At 32.1% G+C, this 16,897-nt stretch overlaps 1 protein-coding gene across 1 annotated transcript; it reads left to right on the top strand.

Annotated features, from left to right (window-relative positions):
• The first annotated feature begins 425 nt into the window (after positions 1 to 425).
• Positions 426 to 9,200, top strand: LOC139485579 (uncharacterized). The gene is made up of 6 exons (XM_071270172.1): positions 426 to 732; positions 2,420 to 2,985; positions 3,859 to 4,084; positions 4,345 to 4,536; positions 6,303 to 6,572; positions 8,899 to 9,200. The coding sequence occupies exons 1-6, from the start codon at positions 687 to 689 to the stop codon at positions 9,120 to 9,122; spliced, it is 1,524 nt and encodes a 507-aa protein (XP_071126273.1). The 5' UTR covers positions 426 to 686; the 3' UTR covers positions 9,123 to 9,200.
• The last annotated feature ends 7,697 nt before the right edge of the window (positions 9,201 to 16,897 follow it).

Below are 16,897 nucleotides of genomic sequence, written 5' to 3'. Positions count from 1 at the left end.
TTATATATGCACTAGAATAGTCACAACTGTTATGCAATTGTTTTTAAATCACAATATGCTGAAAATCCCGGGATCACTGCAAGCTTGTGTATCGCGCATGAATAGATTACAAAAGTAGTTTCGGAAACATGGTTTATCGAAGTGTAAACTTAGAGAAAAATTCTAATTGACCAATCCAATTCAAGTATTCATAGATATGCAAATCATATAAGAATTATATTCTCTTAAAACCACTGTCATAATGTATCCCCGAATTGTTTCTTGATCTAGTGTTCTATATCCATTAAACCATTTCAGAATATCAGAGTAAATAATAAAATAAAAAATTTGAAACAGGAACATTGTATTCAATACTCTACACCTTCTACATTTCACCCACGCGTTTTTCGGTGTGTATTTGTGTGAGTACAAATACACTATACTTTATTTCCTATGTTGTTACAGCGCAGTGTTGATTACATGAATTTGATTTAAATGTTTAGTCATAGTTTTTAATATCCAATTTAATCTGAACTCCTACATAATAAGGAACAATTACTGTGAAAGTTTACTTGAATACATCATTTGTTTTTAATTGTATAGGTATAGAACTTTTCATTTTTAGGACAGGAAAACTTCCGGGTTATCCATCCGTTATACAAGTATATCTACAAATCAAAGTCTATACATACACAGGTTACTACTATATGACCTCACTTTTGTATTTTGTTAACGAAACTGAAACATCGGAGGGTATGTATAATAATATATAACAAATTAGCAATTGAATTAATATTTCACTTATTTTCTCACATGTTTGTTCAAGAAATTTACTTTTTGTTGAGTAATAGAATCTGTTATTGTCAATTCGTTTTTTTTTCTTTTTTTCTTCTTAAATTATTTGATTTAAAAATGAAAGACAAATTTATATTTGTACCATTACTATTGATATATTTTGAAAATTAAACGATCAATTTGTATTGCTATTCTAATCATACTAGAAATTTCTCATATTGTATACTTATATTTAGTACAGTTTAAGTGACTGTGTCCGTTTTTTGTTTTCATAAAGATTTTTGTTTTCATAAATCAACGTGTAGAAATATTTTTAATGTAACCAATTCTGTGTAAACGTGTCCCAAGTAATGAGCCTATAATGCAGTAGTTGTCGTTTGTTGTTGTGTATCTTTTTTACGTTTATTGTTTTGTACATAAATCAGGCATTCAGTTTTTGGTGCTATCTATGACTAAACATACTTAATGAGTTTTGGTAAAGATTGAAGCTGTACGGTGTGTTTATCCTTATCTATAAGGGTGTTTATATCCACATTGATAAATAGATATTATATAGATGGGATACAAAAATTGGTCATAACTTCAAATTTTAGCAAAACAAATCACTATTTTGCGATATGATTTCATAGCCCAAACAACAATTGTAATGGTCATTTAACTGATCAGTTTCTTGCCTGTTTTTTGCTTTTATATTTTATCTCCAAAAAGAGTAGTAACTTGTGGTTTTTCTATATTTAAACCTTAATTCTAAAAAATGTTATTTCGGTTTTTTTTAGTCTTAGCTCAACTACTACCAGTATAAAAGCGAGAGGTTTGGCATACCATTAAGGGCATACGATACAGTTACAGGGGAGGTAATGACGTTGCTAACGTAAAATGTTATTTTCGCGACGTCAAACTGTGACTTATCGGGAAAAGATGCATTTTCGACTGATTTTTATCATTCAAACTGATTTATTTTTGAAAACGAGTGCACGGACCCCTATTTTTTAAAACGACATTTTGTTTCATTTTCCAGGGAGATTATGTAGACCAATTTTTATGAAACTGTATAAAATACGGCCACAAATCCGAATTTTGAGCAAATATACCAAATTTCGACTTAATTTAACTCAAAAAGTAGCACATGTAGGTATAATTTGTATTACATAATAAAAAATATTTGATTTAATCAGGCAAAAAACAGCCTATATGAAAATTTTCACCAAACTGTAAATACAGGATCAAAACTGCATCGTATGCCCTTAAGCAAGGTTCAACCCACCATATTTTCCTAAAATGTCTTGTAGAAAGTCAGGAATATGGCAGTTGTTATCAAATATTTCGTTTATATCAGTGTTGGCGTTTTTGTTTTTTTTGGTTACATCTCGTTGTTCCTGTTATTCCTTTATTTTCTTCTTATAGTAGATGTGTTTCCATCTGTTTAAGGATTTTGGAACCCGGTCTCCTACTGTTGCCTTTATTTATTGGCTTTTTAAACAGGCATTTTATTCTGATATTCTAGATATCACATATTGAATGTTGAGCAATAAGTGCATATATAAAAATTAAGGTTTATAAAATATTGTCACTTATGAAGTGTAGATTAACATTGAGCAAATTGATATAATTGTCTTTGTCAAAGTTTTCCTGTTTCTATATTTAGCACAACAAAATCTACAGATTCCACAAATAATGTCAAAAGAAGAAACTTTGAAGCAGATATTCAATCTTTTGCAAACAAATATCCATGCCTACATGAGGTCATCTGACCAATATATTGAAATGAGGGAAAGACGTGTAAGAAGATCAAGGACAATGAAAGCATCTAGTTGTCCACCTAACACACAAAATACTAAATATTATAAAGACCAAGGTACATGTGTAACACCACCAGAATCACCAACAGAATGTAAATGTTTATGTCACTGTGAACAGTCATCAGGTCTTCGGGGTATTTTTTCTTCTCACAAAGTGGTGCCCGATGTTTGTGTTTTTTATAACAATGAAAACCTGCCTGATCAGAAACATTTTACAAAACCTGATAGTTCATTACCAGAGGGTGTGAATACAATAAATGAAGGAAAAGAAGATGCTGAAATTTGCTCGCGTTCCAAGAAATGCCCATCAAGTCCAGACACAGAAAATTCAGATAGTATTGAATGCAACATTGTGGAACAACAATTGTCACTCATGAGAGAAAACATAGATTTAAAGATTCAAATGCAAGAGGTACTATATATAGCTGTTATGATAACACATTTTACATAGTGTGTTAAAGTTAGTCTCTTATACATTTATATATATATATCTTATATTTTAAATTGAAAAAAATTTAATTTGGATGACTAAGCATTGAAACGTAGGCTCAAGCTTTTAAATGCAATCAAATGTCATATTTCCTATATGCAAGAATGTCGGAAGACATCTGAAAAATATTTATCTTATGATTGTCACTTAAAGAAAAGTGTTAATATGTCATTATATTGGCTATAAAAGAGAATGTTCCCGTCCTGCTTACTGATAATTGGTGATATCCGAATTGGGTCATACTAGTTTAATCGATCTAGTAGACATCAACATCCTGCACTTATGTCATATGCTTACATTACTTCCCTGTTCTCCTCCAACCCATTGTAGCTTCCTTGTCATGTGAATCTTAGGACATCATCATTTGTATTTTAGATCTACAATACAATAAAGTCCGAAATTATTATCTATAAAATGAAATACGTCACTGGGCTTATAAAAATGCATTCTAACAGAGGTTCTACTATATCGACCTAAATTATAGTTTATCAGATTTAAATAAACCATGTCCATTTTCTGTGTTCATAGAATATATAATATTTGATAATACACTTTCGTCTTTGATGGAAAAAAAACGATTATACATATTTGTTTTGGTACATTGTGTAGTTGGCAAAAGTTAATGTTTTAGTGGTTTGCAAAAGTTAGTGTTTTCTATTTAATTAATAATATAAATGGAAACACAAATAATATAATGAGGAATGTTGTGTCGACGTGGTTTTTTTTAAAACAACCTCATGTTTGTCTATAAAATTGTAAAACAACAGAAAAGTATTTAAAACTCTTCTTTATTAGGTTCAGAAGCATATCAAAGGTCTACGGAAAGACAAAGACGACGATGAAAGCATGAACCAACATCTTATTTCAATTGATGATATATTATCAAAGGTTTTATGTACACAGAAACGTTCAGAAATTATGTGTGACAAACTGTGCGAAGGACTGAGCAGAGTTAAAGACAAGGGGAAGCAACTACCAGCAGAACTTAAGGAGTTTTGTGACAGTATAAGAAAAACAGTTGGTAATTACATTGAATTCTATTTAATTTAAATTATTCTTATTCATGATATAAGAGTTCTTTTCCTCCAATTGTCCTCTAAAATATGACGAAAATCTAAGTTATATTATTTGGAGCAGTAAATTAGTTACGGCCTGCATTATTTTAGTCATTCAACTTAAAAGTAATTTTTATTTTAACTTCTGCAATGAAATTGTATTTTAAAAATCTGTCTGAATTTCTATGTCAGTTATGGATTAATCTTATTTCGCCAAATTCGAAAGGTCAAGATTATCGACAAATAGGTAGTGAACTTGGAATAGAACCAGACATTCTAACCCATATTGAGGACGAGTATTCAGAGGCAGAGGAGTGTTTACATCAAATCATTTGGGAATGGAGTAAACGAACTGAAATGCCATCCTACCATGCCTTAGTTACAGCATGTTATAATGTTAATCCAGACATTTTGAAATGTGAGTAATGAGGATGAATACTTTTGAATTATGTCAACTTAACCAACCATAGGTTTATTCCTTTTCGTGTCTATTGATTTCTTTTTCTATAAAGTAATTCGCTAATGTGATATGAATTTAGATATAAAATAGAAGATGTGGTATGATTGCCAATGACTATAAGTCACAGTACGGCCTTAAACAATAAGCGCATCCAATACTGCATATATATAGTCAGATCCATATGTATGAAAGGCCCCGAGATGAAAAATATAAAACAAATCAAACGAGAAAACTGTCGACCTAATTTGTGTACAATCAAATGAACGAAAAACGAATATCTAACACATCAACAACAACAACCACGGAACTACAGGTAATATATAATTTTGCTTTTCAAATTTTAAAAGAGAAGATAGTCATAGAATTGACTGACCAGCTGCAATGACTTTTCATTGTCATTTCCAAGATATTCTAAAAGCTTCTTATATTTAAAACAAAGTCAGGGCTGAAAGCAAGATCATGATATGCCCGTGTTCTGCACGTTTACAAATGAATATAAAGAGGAAACTGAACATTAGTTCAGGTTATCAAAATGGCTCTGTATAAAAGCTTGCAGTGGAAATCCTTCGGTGTATGAATATTTTGTAACATATGACTGTTAAAACGTCCCATAAATCTGGAACTACCATATGCAAAATAAGATGTGGTATGATTGCAAACGAGACAACTCTCACAAGAGATCAACTGACACAGAATTAAGAACTATAGATTACCGTACGGCAACAATGAGCAAAGCCCATACCGCATAGTCAGTTATAAAAGGCCTTGAAATGACCAAAAAATCGAACGAGAAAACTAGCAGCCTTATTTCTGAACGAAAATGAACGAAAAACGAATATATATTACATAAAACAAACGACAACCACTAAAATGCAGGCTCCGGACTTGGGACAGGCACATACATACAGAATGTGGCGGGATCCCAACCCTACCCTAACCTGGGGCAGCGGTTTAATAGTTACAACATGAGAACGAAATTAGTTGAAAAAGGCTTAACATATCAGATAGATACATTAAAAATGCATCTAACAAAAACACAGAGAGGAAGTTGCCGGGTATATCCCAAGAATCAAAAACCATGCTTTCAACTAGATCACCATACTGAGTTAGATTTTAATGTGCTGGTTCAGAACAAGGTCCGTCCTGCACGAAAACATTGTCACTCTACCAAGACACACTTTGCTGATTCCGAGAAACCCGGTTTGACCTATACTTGGAGGAAAAAGAGGCAAATGCCAACCTTTCGAGTATTTTGTTTTAACACGACGGAAATCGATACTATCATGCAACCATGAGACCCAAGAGACGGTAGCAAAAAGTAAAATCACAAAAATACTGAACTCAGAGGAAAATCAATTCGGAAAGTCCATAATCACATGGCAAAATCAAATAACAAAACGCATCAAAAACGAATGGACAAGAACTGTCATATTCCTGACTTGGTACAGGCATTTTCAAATGTAGAAAATGGTGGATTGAACCTGGTTTTATAGCTAGCTAAACCTCTCACTTGAATGACAGTCGCATCAAATTCCATTATATAGTCACCGATCATTAAAATTGTTAATAAAAATATGGTATTGTCGCTTATCTATTCAGTGACCTGGATAACTTTATGTATTGTGTATATACACGCACACACACACACGCTCACATGTGACAAAAATAACACCTCCGTTGTTTGAAATGCATCTAAAACCTTGTCAATTGCATATTTACTTTAGGTAAACCACTTGAAGAAAAGAAGGCTACGTTACTTGAACGAAGTTACAGTATGATGTGTGACGAAATGCTAGAGATTCCCCTCTTACCACATTTGATTTCTTCTGGAGTGGTGTCATTGAAAATGCAAAGATATATTTTACAGTCAAAGACTCGTGATCAACGAATCTGTCGACTTTTAAGCATCCTCAAGACGAGACAAAATGGATTCGAAGCTCTCTTATCTGCCCTTGATCTTTCCGATCAAAGTCACGTTTCCAGTTCACTCAAATGTAAGTTTTTTTGGTATAAAACAAGTGATATAGAGCCTAAATACATGATTGTCTTTATTTTACTTAAATCAGTCGAGCGCTCCAAGTTTAAAACGTGAAGTGTACGGGAGCACCTGAGATGACCCCAAGTTTTTGGTGGGGTTCGTGTTGCTGATTCTGTAGTTGTCTGTGTTGTGTCTATGAGTTTGACTATCCCTCTGGTGTCTTTGGTCCCTCTTTTTTATTTCGAAAACTTGCTTATAATGTTTAGAAAAAACGTGACAATGTTTGTTCTAAATGAAAATTCTTTTAAATAAGGGATTTTTTTCGTCTCAAACGAATGAGTGTATTTTAATTAATTGTTTTCTCCTAACGAAAACGGTTTCAAGGGCACACAATTACATTTACATGTGTAATCCCATGAAGGTCGGGATGGGGTCCTTCTCTATTCTTTATATCTTTGACAATTATTTTCTATTCTATAAATCTTCATCCATCCCCTCATCCTATGATCAGAAGTCAATTTTTATGTGTAATAAGAGAGGAATCACGACTATGTGCAGTTATGAGAGATATTTTATAAATGCGAGAAAGGATGACCGGTTGTTGAAAAAATTGCAGACACCTTACTTATGTGTTCTTAAATTCCAGTTAAAACAGGTTAATATATATAATAGTTATCGTCAGTATTATAAAATAGAACAAGCTCAACGATAGTAGATCATTCCATATAAAGGGAAATAAAATTGAGAAAGGAAATGGTGAATATGTCAAAGCGACAACCACCCGACCATAGAGCAAACAACAGCCGAAGGCAACCAATGGGTCTTCAATGTAGCGAGAATTCCCGCACCCGTAGGTGTCCTTCAGCTGGCCCCTAAAATATGCATAATAGTACAGTGATAATGGACGTCATACTAAACTCCGAATTATACACAAGAAACTAAAAATTAAAATCATACAAGACTAACAAAGGCCAGAGGCTCCTGACTTGGGACAGGCGCAAAACTGCGGCGGGGTTAAACATGTTTATGAGATCTCAACCCTCCCCCTATACCTCTAGCCAATGTAGAAAAGTAAAATAATAACAATACGCACATTAAAATTCAGTTCAAGAGAAGTCCGAGTCTGATGTCAAAAGATGTAACAAAAGAAAATAAATAAAATGACAATAATACATAAATAACAACAGACTACTAGCAGTTAACTGACATGCCAGCTCCAGACCTCAATTAAACTGATTGAAAGATTATGTCTTCATCATATGAATATCAGGTACAATCCCTCCTGTTAGGGGTTTAGTATCATACTATCATAAAATATATGAGAAGAACATAACCCGTGTCATGCCAACAACTGTTTTTTTAGAAATAAATGTGTTTAGTTCCGATGCAAAGACCCTATCAGTGAATCAATGTTAAAGCCAAAATATGCAATCTTCAATGACCTGACAACAGTATCGTAACTATATCCCCTTTTAATAAGTCTATTTAAAGGTTTTGTTAGTTTCTGAGGAGAATACTGACATTTTTGTGCTTTATAAAGAATATTTCCATAAAATTTTGGATGTGAAATACCTGAACGTATAAGATGTCGATGAGGTGTGGATTAACGTCAATGAAACAGCCAAACATAAAACTTAAGTAAACTCTTTCTTTTAATTTTTTTTCATATTTATTTATTTTTAATTTTCAACATATTTTAATAATAATCACCTCTTTCTTTCAACTTGATTAATAATAATTTTCGTATTGTACTTCCATATTCCCCCTTTTCATAGCAAACCAATGTCTTTAGTTAAACCTGTGCGAAATAAAGTGTTCACCTGTTCTGTCTGTTTCTGCTCTTCCTTTTTTAAGGAATGACTGTTATATTCTATCTATTCATGCTGAAATTAAAAAAAAATGTAGTACACACTAAATATCCCGCGTAATTCAATTCGAAATTCAAATTTTTGCCGGAGTAAATCATGAAAAAATGTTGATGACGTCGCAGTCACATGACAAAACTATGTCTATTGACTGAAAGACGAAACACTGTCAGCCATTCAGAAGATGCGTTACATCCAAAACTAAATTATTGCTATGTGTTCGTGAATACTATGTTTAAAGGAGCCATACACTCCAAATCATGAGGTTTGAAAATTGTTATCAGCATGTTAGCTTTAAATATATATGTTGTTTTTGCTTTTGTTTTTATTTTTTTTTTATAACATAAGGTCTAAATATAGGTATACATATTAACTTCCCTTTTTAACTCCACCTATCTGTCGAAAAGTGGATTGTTAACTGTTCTCTGTTATTTTGTTTGTTTATTTTAATATGCATTTTTTCTCATATATTTTCAGCATTGGAAAGACAAACCGGAGAAACCTTGACACAGCCGGAAGTACCGTGCACAGAAGATGATGGAGCAGGCAAAATGACACAACCGTGTATTTTAAGACCGAAACGTTTTCCATCGTGCGAATCCTTAGATAGTGATGATAATAAGGGTCCAGCTTTCGATATATTGATGAAAATACAAGACATTATAACACAGGCGGTCTTCCCTGATAGACTTACTCCTTGACTTCACATATTTACTAACTTATTATTAATTAATATAATGCAACTTTCGAATAAAAGTTGAATAAATAAGCAAAAAAGATTGATGTAACATGTTATCATTGACATAAAAAAAAATCCGATTTTCAAGTTTAATACAAGTTATTGAGTACAGAGGAAAATAGTGTGTCTTCATTTATTTATGCTCGTCTCGTCATATTCTGTAGTTTTTGGTAGAGGGATTTTAGCTATCAAATTCAAGTTCACCTTTTGGACCCGAACTCTCATATTTTTTATTGATAACAGGGTAAGATATATCTCAATAACAAAAGGTCTGAAAAAAACATTTAACAATGCATGGGCTCGCTATAATGTATCAACATTCCCTCCGTATTGTAGACCAGAAGCCACATACTTATCATTTAGATGACCTCTGAAGACTACCAACAAACATAAAATCAGACATAAATGTAGATATAGATATGAATATAAAGAGAAAGCGAGCACGTGCAACCGGATTCTCAAGATCTGTCTTATTTCATATCAATGGTAATAAATATATGCAACTTCTTGTTACACGTATACGAATGATTTTGTTGGCCGGAGTCAGGCCCGTGTGAGCCAAGGCCCCGTGTTGAAGACCGTACCTTGACCTATAATGGTTTACTTTTATTAATTGAACAAAGCGAGCGCCATCTGTCGTCATAATGATCGTTAGCATAATACAAGGTTGACATTTAACACTTCGACATATAACAAAATCCTTAGTATTTCGAATAATTAATACTTTTGCAAACAGTAAATTTATAAAAATGACCATATACAAGAAATGTTTTGGTATTCTTAAACGGAAGATTATATCGACAGAAAAAGTCGATTACTTTATCAAAATTAATTACTTTACTTTTCGATTCCTGCCAATTACACGCTATAAAATGATGAAGAAATTTTTAACATAACTGCTCAACTTATTTAGAGTGGAAATTTAGAACATTTAAAAAGCAGCTTTAAAGCATTGTTTCAAAATATCATTTTGACAGATGTTTTCTAGATGGAAGCTCTTACAGAGGTTTTAAAATATTTAAACATTCTTAAATTTGTGATGATAAACATGAGAAGATGCATATGCTTGAAATGGAATCGACCATTTATCAGTTGCTTCTTTATATTGCAGATCTTTTTCTCAATAGTTCTCAAATTTTTGCTGTCATACTGACTTAATTTTAAAAATATTTTTATCATATATATTTGAAGAAAATTGTTTGCAATGTCAGAGGCTTCCTCTAGATCTAAAAATAATAATTATCAAAAATCCCAAAAAAATAGTTGATCTAATTTTAAAAGATGGAAGTTTTAATTTATAATTACATGAATGAATTTACTCTTTTGTTTGGATAATCCCCCTCATAACACCTTATAAAACTGTCAATGGAGAACAATTTATAACCTTAGGGCATATATAAATCTCTCACTTATAATTAATTAGACATAATTGAAATCAAAACAAAGTCTGTGTCTTATTGATTAGAAGTCTTTGATCATCTGATTAGTGAAAACAAGAAGGTTGTTCAGATTTCAAATCATAAGCAATATACATTTTAGAGTCAAAATTTGAATATACATGTATCTTTTACAGAACACAATTTTAAATGCACTGGTTCATTATCAATATAATATTGTATTCTTTCCGTATTTAGATGTCATACCATTATGACGAATCAATGGTTATCTATTCTAAGATAAATTGTAAATCATATTGAAAATTAAGCTTTAAGGAATTTTATTACAATTATGCTTAAGGGAGCTACCATTTGATTTTTATAGGGGGGGGGGGGGGGGGGGGGGCTAGGATGAAATTTGAAAAAAAAGGCAGGACAGGAGTTTTGAGAAAAAAAAGGCAGGATGAGCAACTTGGCAAAAAAACAAAGGCAGGATGACAATTTATGTAAAAAAAACTAATAAGAGTTTAAAAAATCAAATGGTAGCTCCATTACTACTTCAATGTAGTACATAACTTTACTTAGGACTTAATGTTGTTTTCAATTTTGAATCTATTTTCGTGTTTTTAGCATTTTTATGTATTATATAAAATGTCTAGCTAGAAGTATTGACAAACATTGAAAGTCATTTATTTCAAAAGCTGAAAATATAGTAAGATCTGGTTAATCTTAATGTAGATCTAAATAATGAATATGATAAACTCTCAAGTAATATTGATACATTATATTTTAGCAGTACTATAAACTGATGAATACATGCAGTTGTCTATTTTCTTTTGAATTATAGGTTTTATTTTATCAAACTATTTTACCAAAGTAATTAAAATGTAATCGAAAGTAATCGATGATTACATCATAATGTTTGCTGTAATCGATTAAATTACGATTACATGTAATCAAAAATATGGTCGATTACAGATTACTGTCGATTACTTGAAAAATGTAATCAATTACAATCGAATACGATTACAGATTACGATTACCCCATCCCTGAATTTTACATCAATTAAATTAGTCGTGAGCTTCACGGCTCGCAGGAAAACATTCAGGCTAACATTTACAATCATATGATATTTTCAAATTTACCTAGTTATAAACGATGTAAAAACACTTTGTACATTTTATGCTTCGGAATCGCTTTTCTCTATTTACCTCCACGGAGAACACTTAAAAACATATATTAGAAAAGCCAGAGTGTCTCCCTCATTTTAAGTTTGTAGCTGGATTTGTTTTCTCTCAATCTATTTATGACTTTTAAACGGCAGGATACTACTGTTACCTTTATGTACAAGAATCAAAACTGTTGAAGAGCTATATGACCAAAATATGTCTAAAACAATAGCCAAATCTATCTAAGGTCAACTGAGGAGGTTGGAACGTTTGTTTCTTAGTTTCTGAGTTTATCCATCAGATAAGGCAGACATGAAAATTAAAAAATTTAAAAATTGCTCTTTCACCAATAAAATCGACAATGTAAGCTTGATGTAAATTATGTTTCCGCCGATGATTGATGTGGGACTAATTTGTTATATACGACGGATAAGTGAAATTACTGCATCCTCTGCATTTTCTTCTGGTCATCTTTGTAATGATGATAAGGTTTTTTTTCAAATTTAGTTTCACTCTTCGTATTGCTGTGTGTTTGTTCATTCTACATTGATTAGAGGTAAAGAGGGTTGAGATATCATAACACATATTTGACAGACCGCACTTTTGCTCCTGTCCCACAAATAAAGAGTCTTTGGCTTTTGTTAGACATATGTTTTTTTAATCTAAGTCCATTTATATAATTTGTGGTTTTCGTTTCATTTTCACTGAACTAGTACCAATTATGTTTAAAAATCAACTGAAGCCCACTTTTTTTATAGCTATGTTGAAAACCCATTGGTGGCTTTCGGCTGTTTTTTCAACTTTTGTCTCGTGTTGTTGTCTCTATGACACATTTCCCGTTTCAAGTCTCAGTTTTATGTATCATAGAGTTAAACAAATAGGGTTGTTTTACCAACCCTATCATCATACATTTCAGAAATAAATAAAAGTACTCTGGTGTGTAATTGAGGTATTTGATTGTCCACAAAAGGGCGAGTTTCAACAGTTTAGACCAATGAATACCAATGCATGCAGAATTGTTATGCGTTTACTTTTCTGCATTGGCTGGAGGTATTGGGGTAGAGTTGATATCTCATTAACATGTTTAACCCCGCCGCAATTTTGCCCCTGTCCCAAGTCAGGAGCCTCTGGCCTTTGTTAGTCTTGTATCATTTTTAATTTTAGTTTCTTGTGTACAATTTGGAGTTTAGTATGGCGTTCATTATCACTGAACTATTTTTCCATCTAATGAGTTAATCCTTTTTCAACTGATTTTTATATTTTGTTCTTATGTTGTACTGTTATACCACTGTGCCAGGTTAGGGGAGGGTTAGGATCCCGCTAACATGTTTAACCCCGCCACATTATTTATGTATGTGCCTGTCCCAAATCAAGAGCCTGTAATTCAGTGGTTGTCGTTTGTTTATGTGTTACATATTTTTTTTCCGTTCATTTTCTTTATAAATAAGGCCGTTAGTTTTCTTGTTTGAATTGTTTTACATTGTCTTATCTTAACCACTGTGCCAGGTTAGGGGAGGGTTATGATCCCTCTAACATGTTTAACCCCGCCACATTATTTATGTATGTGCCTGTCCCAAATCAGGAGCCTGTAATTCAGTGGTTGTCGTTTGTTTATGTGTTACATATTTTTTTTCCGTTCATTTTCTTATATAAATAAGGCCGTTAGTTTTCTTGTTTGAATTGTTTTACATTGTCTTTTATAGCTGACTATACGGTATGGGCTTTGCTCATTGTTGAAGGCCATACGGTGACCTATAGTTGTTAATGCCAGTGTCATTTTGGTCTCTTGTGGACAGTTGTCTCATTGGCTATCATACTATATCTTCTTTTTTATAGTGTATATATATTTGTTATGGGGACAGCTGAAGGACGCCTCCGGGTGCGGGAATCTCTCGCTGCATTGAAGACCTGTTGGTGATCTTCTGCTGTTGTCTGCTCTATGGTCGGGTTGTTGTCTCTTTGACACATTTCCCATTTCCTTTCTAAATTTTAGAAACAATAATAGCAAAGTAAATCCAGATTCTCTTTAAACCAAAGTTTATATAAAAGTGATAATTTGAACAAATAATTTGTTTCACATTAAAGCAGAGGCAAACGATACCGTACGGACAATCAAAATCATAAGTCCAAATAACCTAACAACGCTAAGGCATAAAAAAGAAAATGACCAAAAAACAAAAGCCCCAATAACACTGTCACGTGACAAGAGCTACGTTTTACTACGTTTTGAAAGCGTAGACGATACGCACAGTGTTCGGTTTATTAATGGTAACGTTAATCAACGTAATTTTCATCTAATTCAACCGACTTCTGTACAAAACGTTAAAGCTGTGCACTATTTTTAATACATATGGCGTTTTGATGTTTGACTACCTATTCAAAAAAAATTGTAGACTGTGAACATGACTGATTATATATTTTTGACAAATAATCTTTCCATTCTCGATTTTATTTATTTCCTCATAATCTTAACTTATTGAAATAATTTTAGAGTCTTTTTATCCGTACTACCAACATCCCAATTATGTGTCTTTCGAGAAGATTATAATGAAAAATAATTCTCGTTCAGCAAAAGCTAATATAGATAACCTCTTTTTGCTTGATCTACAATTTCAATTTCATCCTCAGCTTTTGGAAAGAAAACCTCAGTTTGAAATTGCTCATTTTATTAAGATTAAAAAGTGATCTACAGTCCTTGAAATAGGATGAGTATTTTTTACATGCGTCAGTTTGTCGGATGCGTGGAAATAACTGTTAGTGTATGCAGCAACCATTCGTACTAGCAGAAACATATCTTTTACTATAGGTCCCAAAGTCGAAAGGTTCGGTATTATAGAAAACTTATCACTGATCAAAAACTTCGACGCCTTTAAGATCAGCACATGGTTTACAAAATTTTGATGGAAGTCAAACTTCTTGTTGATTTATTACATTTTAGAATAAATATATGAAAACTCTCTCCAAAAATATATCATTAAACAGAACGTGTCAAATGCTTAATACACAAAAATTGCTAAACTTTTAGTCTATGGAAAATTGAATATATACAATACGTAACATTGACGTTCCTTGCAATAAACTTTCAATTTGGACGTGGTAACATTTTAGGGAGACATGGACAACTTGATGGAAATTGATGAAAAATTTAGCGTTTCCTTAACATTGAAGGCTTAATCAAATCTTTAAAAAAAATCACATTTCAGTAGTAACATTTGTTCTCATAGTTCATTTGTCTGTCGTAAGTTTAAAATACCCCAAATTAACATGGTACTGAAAAATCTTAAACAATGGGTCTATGGTAACATTTAAGGGAGACACGTAAAATACTGGGAAAAAAAATAAAATGAGAGAAGCTATGTTAATAATAAATATGTGTTCGTAAAATTCAATAAATTACATTTGCATGTAGAGTTGGCGAACCTTTTCTATGACTTATGTAAAAATATTGTAATATCGAAGTGCTTGCTTTCATTTTTGTATACTCGAATTTTCAAATCTTACAGCTGTATGGAATTTCGAAAAATGGGCACTAGAATGCGAACTGTAATGATATTTATCGTAACCGTTTCGCACTATGCATATGATCATATTCCATCCCACCTGTTTGAATTCATCGTAATCCATTCAGTAGTTTTTAATTTTTTTTCGTTTATATTTGTATGGTTAGTTACGTCTTACACGGCAAAAATGGCATTATGAACGACTTATTGCTTAATTATGTAATAATACATAAAATTAAATATATTAAAATTAGGTTTTATTTAATATCGATTAAAATGATGAACCAAGACAAGTAATTATTTGATTATACGCACAATTGATTTGTTTGTGTCCTACTTATGCCACAAGAAATGGTCAAATGAAACGTAGACCGAATACCGTGCGTAACGTCGTAGCGAACCTTGAAAATACATGTACGTATCAAAACCCAGAGGAACGTAACAAAACGTGCTTACTATGATCGAAGCGTATCAATGCGTGGTGGAAACGTTGGTCTACACGTAGTAATACGTAGCAAAACGTCGAAAGAACGTAGCACAAACTTAGTAAACCCTAGCTTTCAAAATAACGGGACATTTGATTATTCCAAACGCAGTTGAAACGTAGCATTTTACAGTGACTTGACTGTTAGTGTTGCTCTCCAACAATTGCAACTTATTCAAAATTCTGACGAAATTGCAATTTGTTTTATAAAATCAAATTGTTCAACTGGTCAGAAATTTGAACTAACTGCTGATGAAAACTACAGCCAAATCATGAAAGTGCAAGGTGATAAAATAAAACATACTGACAATCCTATAAGACTTTAACTCCACTTCAATGATGTTGTGACAAAATCAGTCTATTGGTTTGTATAGATATTATAGTCATTTCCATGCTGAAGGAACTGTTATTATTTTGAATGGCTATAAAAATGTCCAAACTAAGCTTTCATACAGATTTCTTTCTAAAAGTATTCTATATTCATAAGAATCAGACATGATGTGAAAACATTTCATATTCAGTAAAATATGTGTAAAATTGCAATATGTTTGTAGGAAGTTTCTATGGGGAGATAATCATTTTTTCTTTCAAAAAGTTTTTATTCAGAGGAATAATATTTTAGGTTATCTTCCCATGGAAACTTATCAATAGCATATTGTTATTTCACACATATTTTACTGAATATATGATGTTTTATTTAAAATGATATCTGATTCTTATGAATATAGAATATGTTGTGTCTTCTGTACTGTTATTTGTCTATTTTTTGCCATGGTGTTGTCAGTTTATTTTCAATCTATGAATTTGACTTTCCCTCAGGTATCTTTTGTCCTTCTTTTGGTCAAACTCTCCATTATTTTTCAGGAATGGAAAGTTATTTTCTATTGTTCGTCTTCATTCATTCGGAAGTTATGCCCTTTTGAAATTTTAATAGGTACTTTTTTTAAAAAGTGTTCACCCATGGGAATAATTTTAGAGGACGTCACGCGATATGAATGAAGATGAAATCTTACTAAAACGACTGATTCTGGATTTTTTAAACTGGGAGTGTAGTAATGAAATGAATACTAGATACATTAATCTCAATATTACCAAACCGCTTTATTTGTGAGTCGTAATACCATCTTTTAAAATATAGTATCGTATTCACTAAAATTCATCAATATCATCATCAATTTGTTTTCCGATTGAGCAGATTATTCAAATG

The sequence above is a fragment of the Mytilus edulis genome, chromosome 8, assembly GCF_963676685.1.
Source record: "Mytilus edulis chromosome 8, xbMytEdul2.2, whole genome shotgun sequence".
Classification (NCBI taxonomy): domain Eukaryota; kingdom Metazoa; phylum Mollusca; class Bivalvia; order Mytilida; family Mytilidae; genus Mytilus; species Mytilus edulis.
The sequence above is the reverse complement of the archived record's forward strand: the minus strand, read 5'-3'. Positions and strand labels throughout refer to the sequence as shown.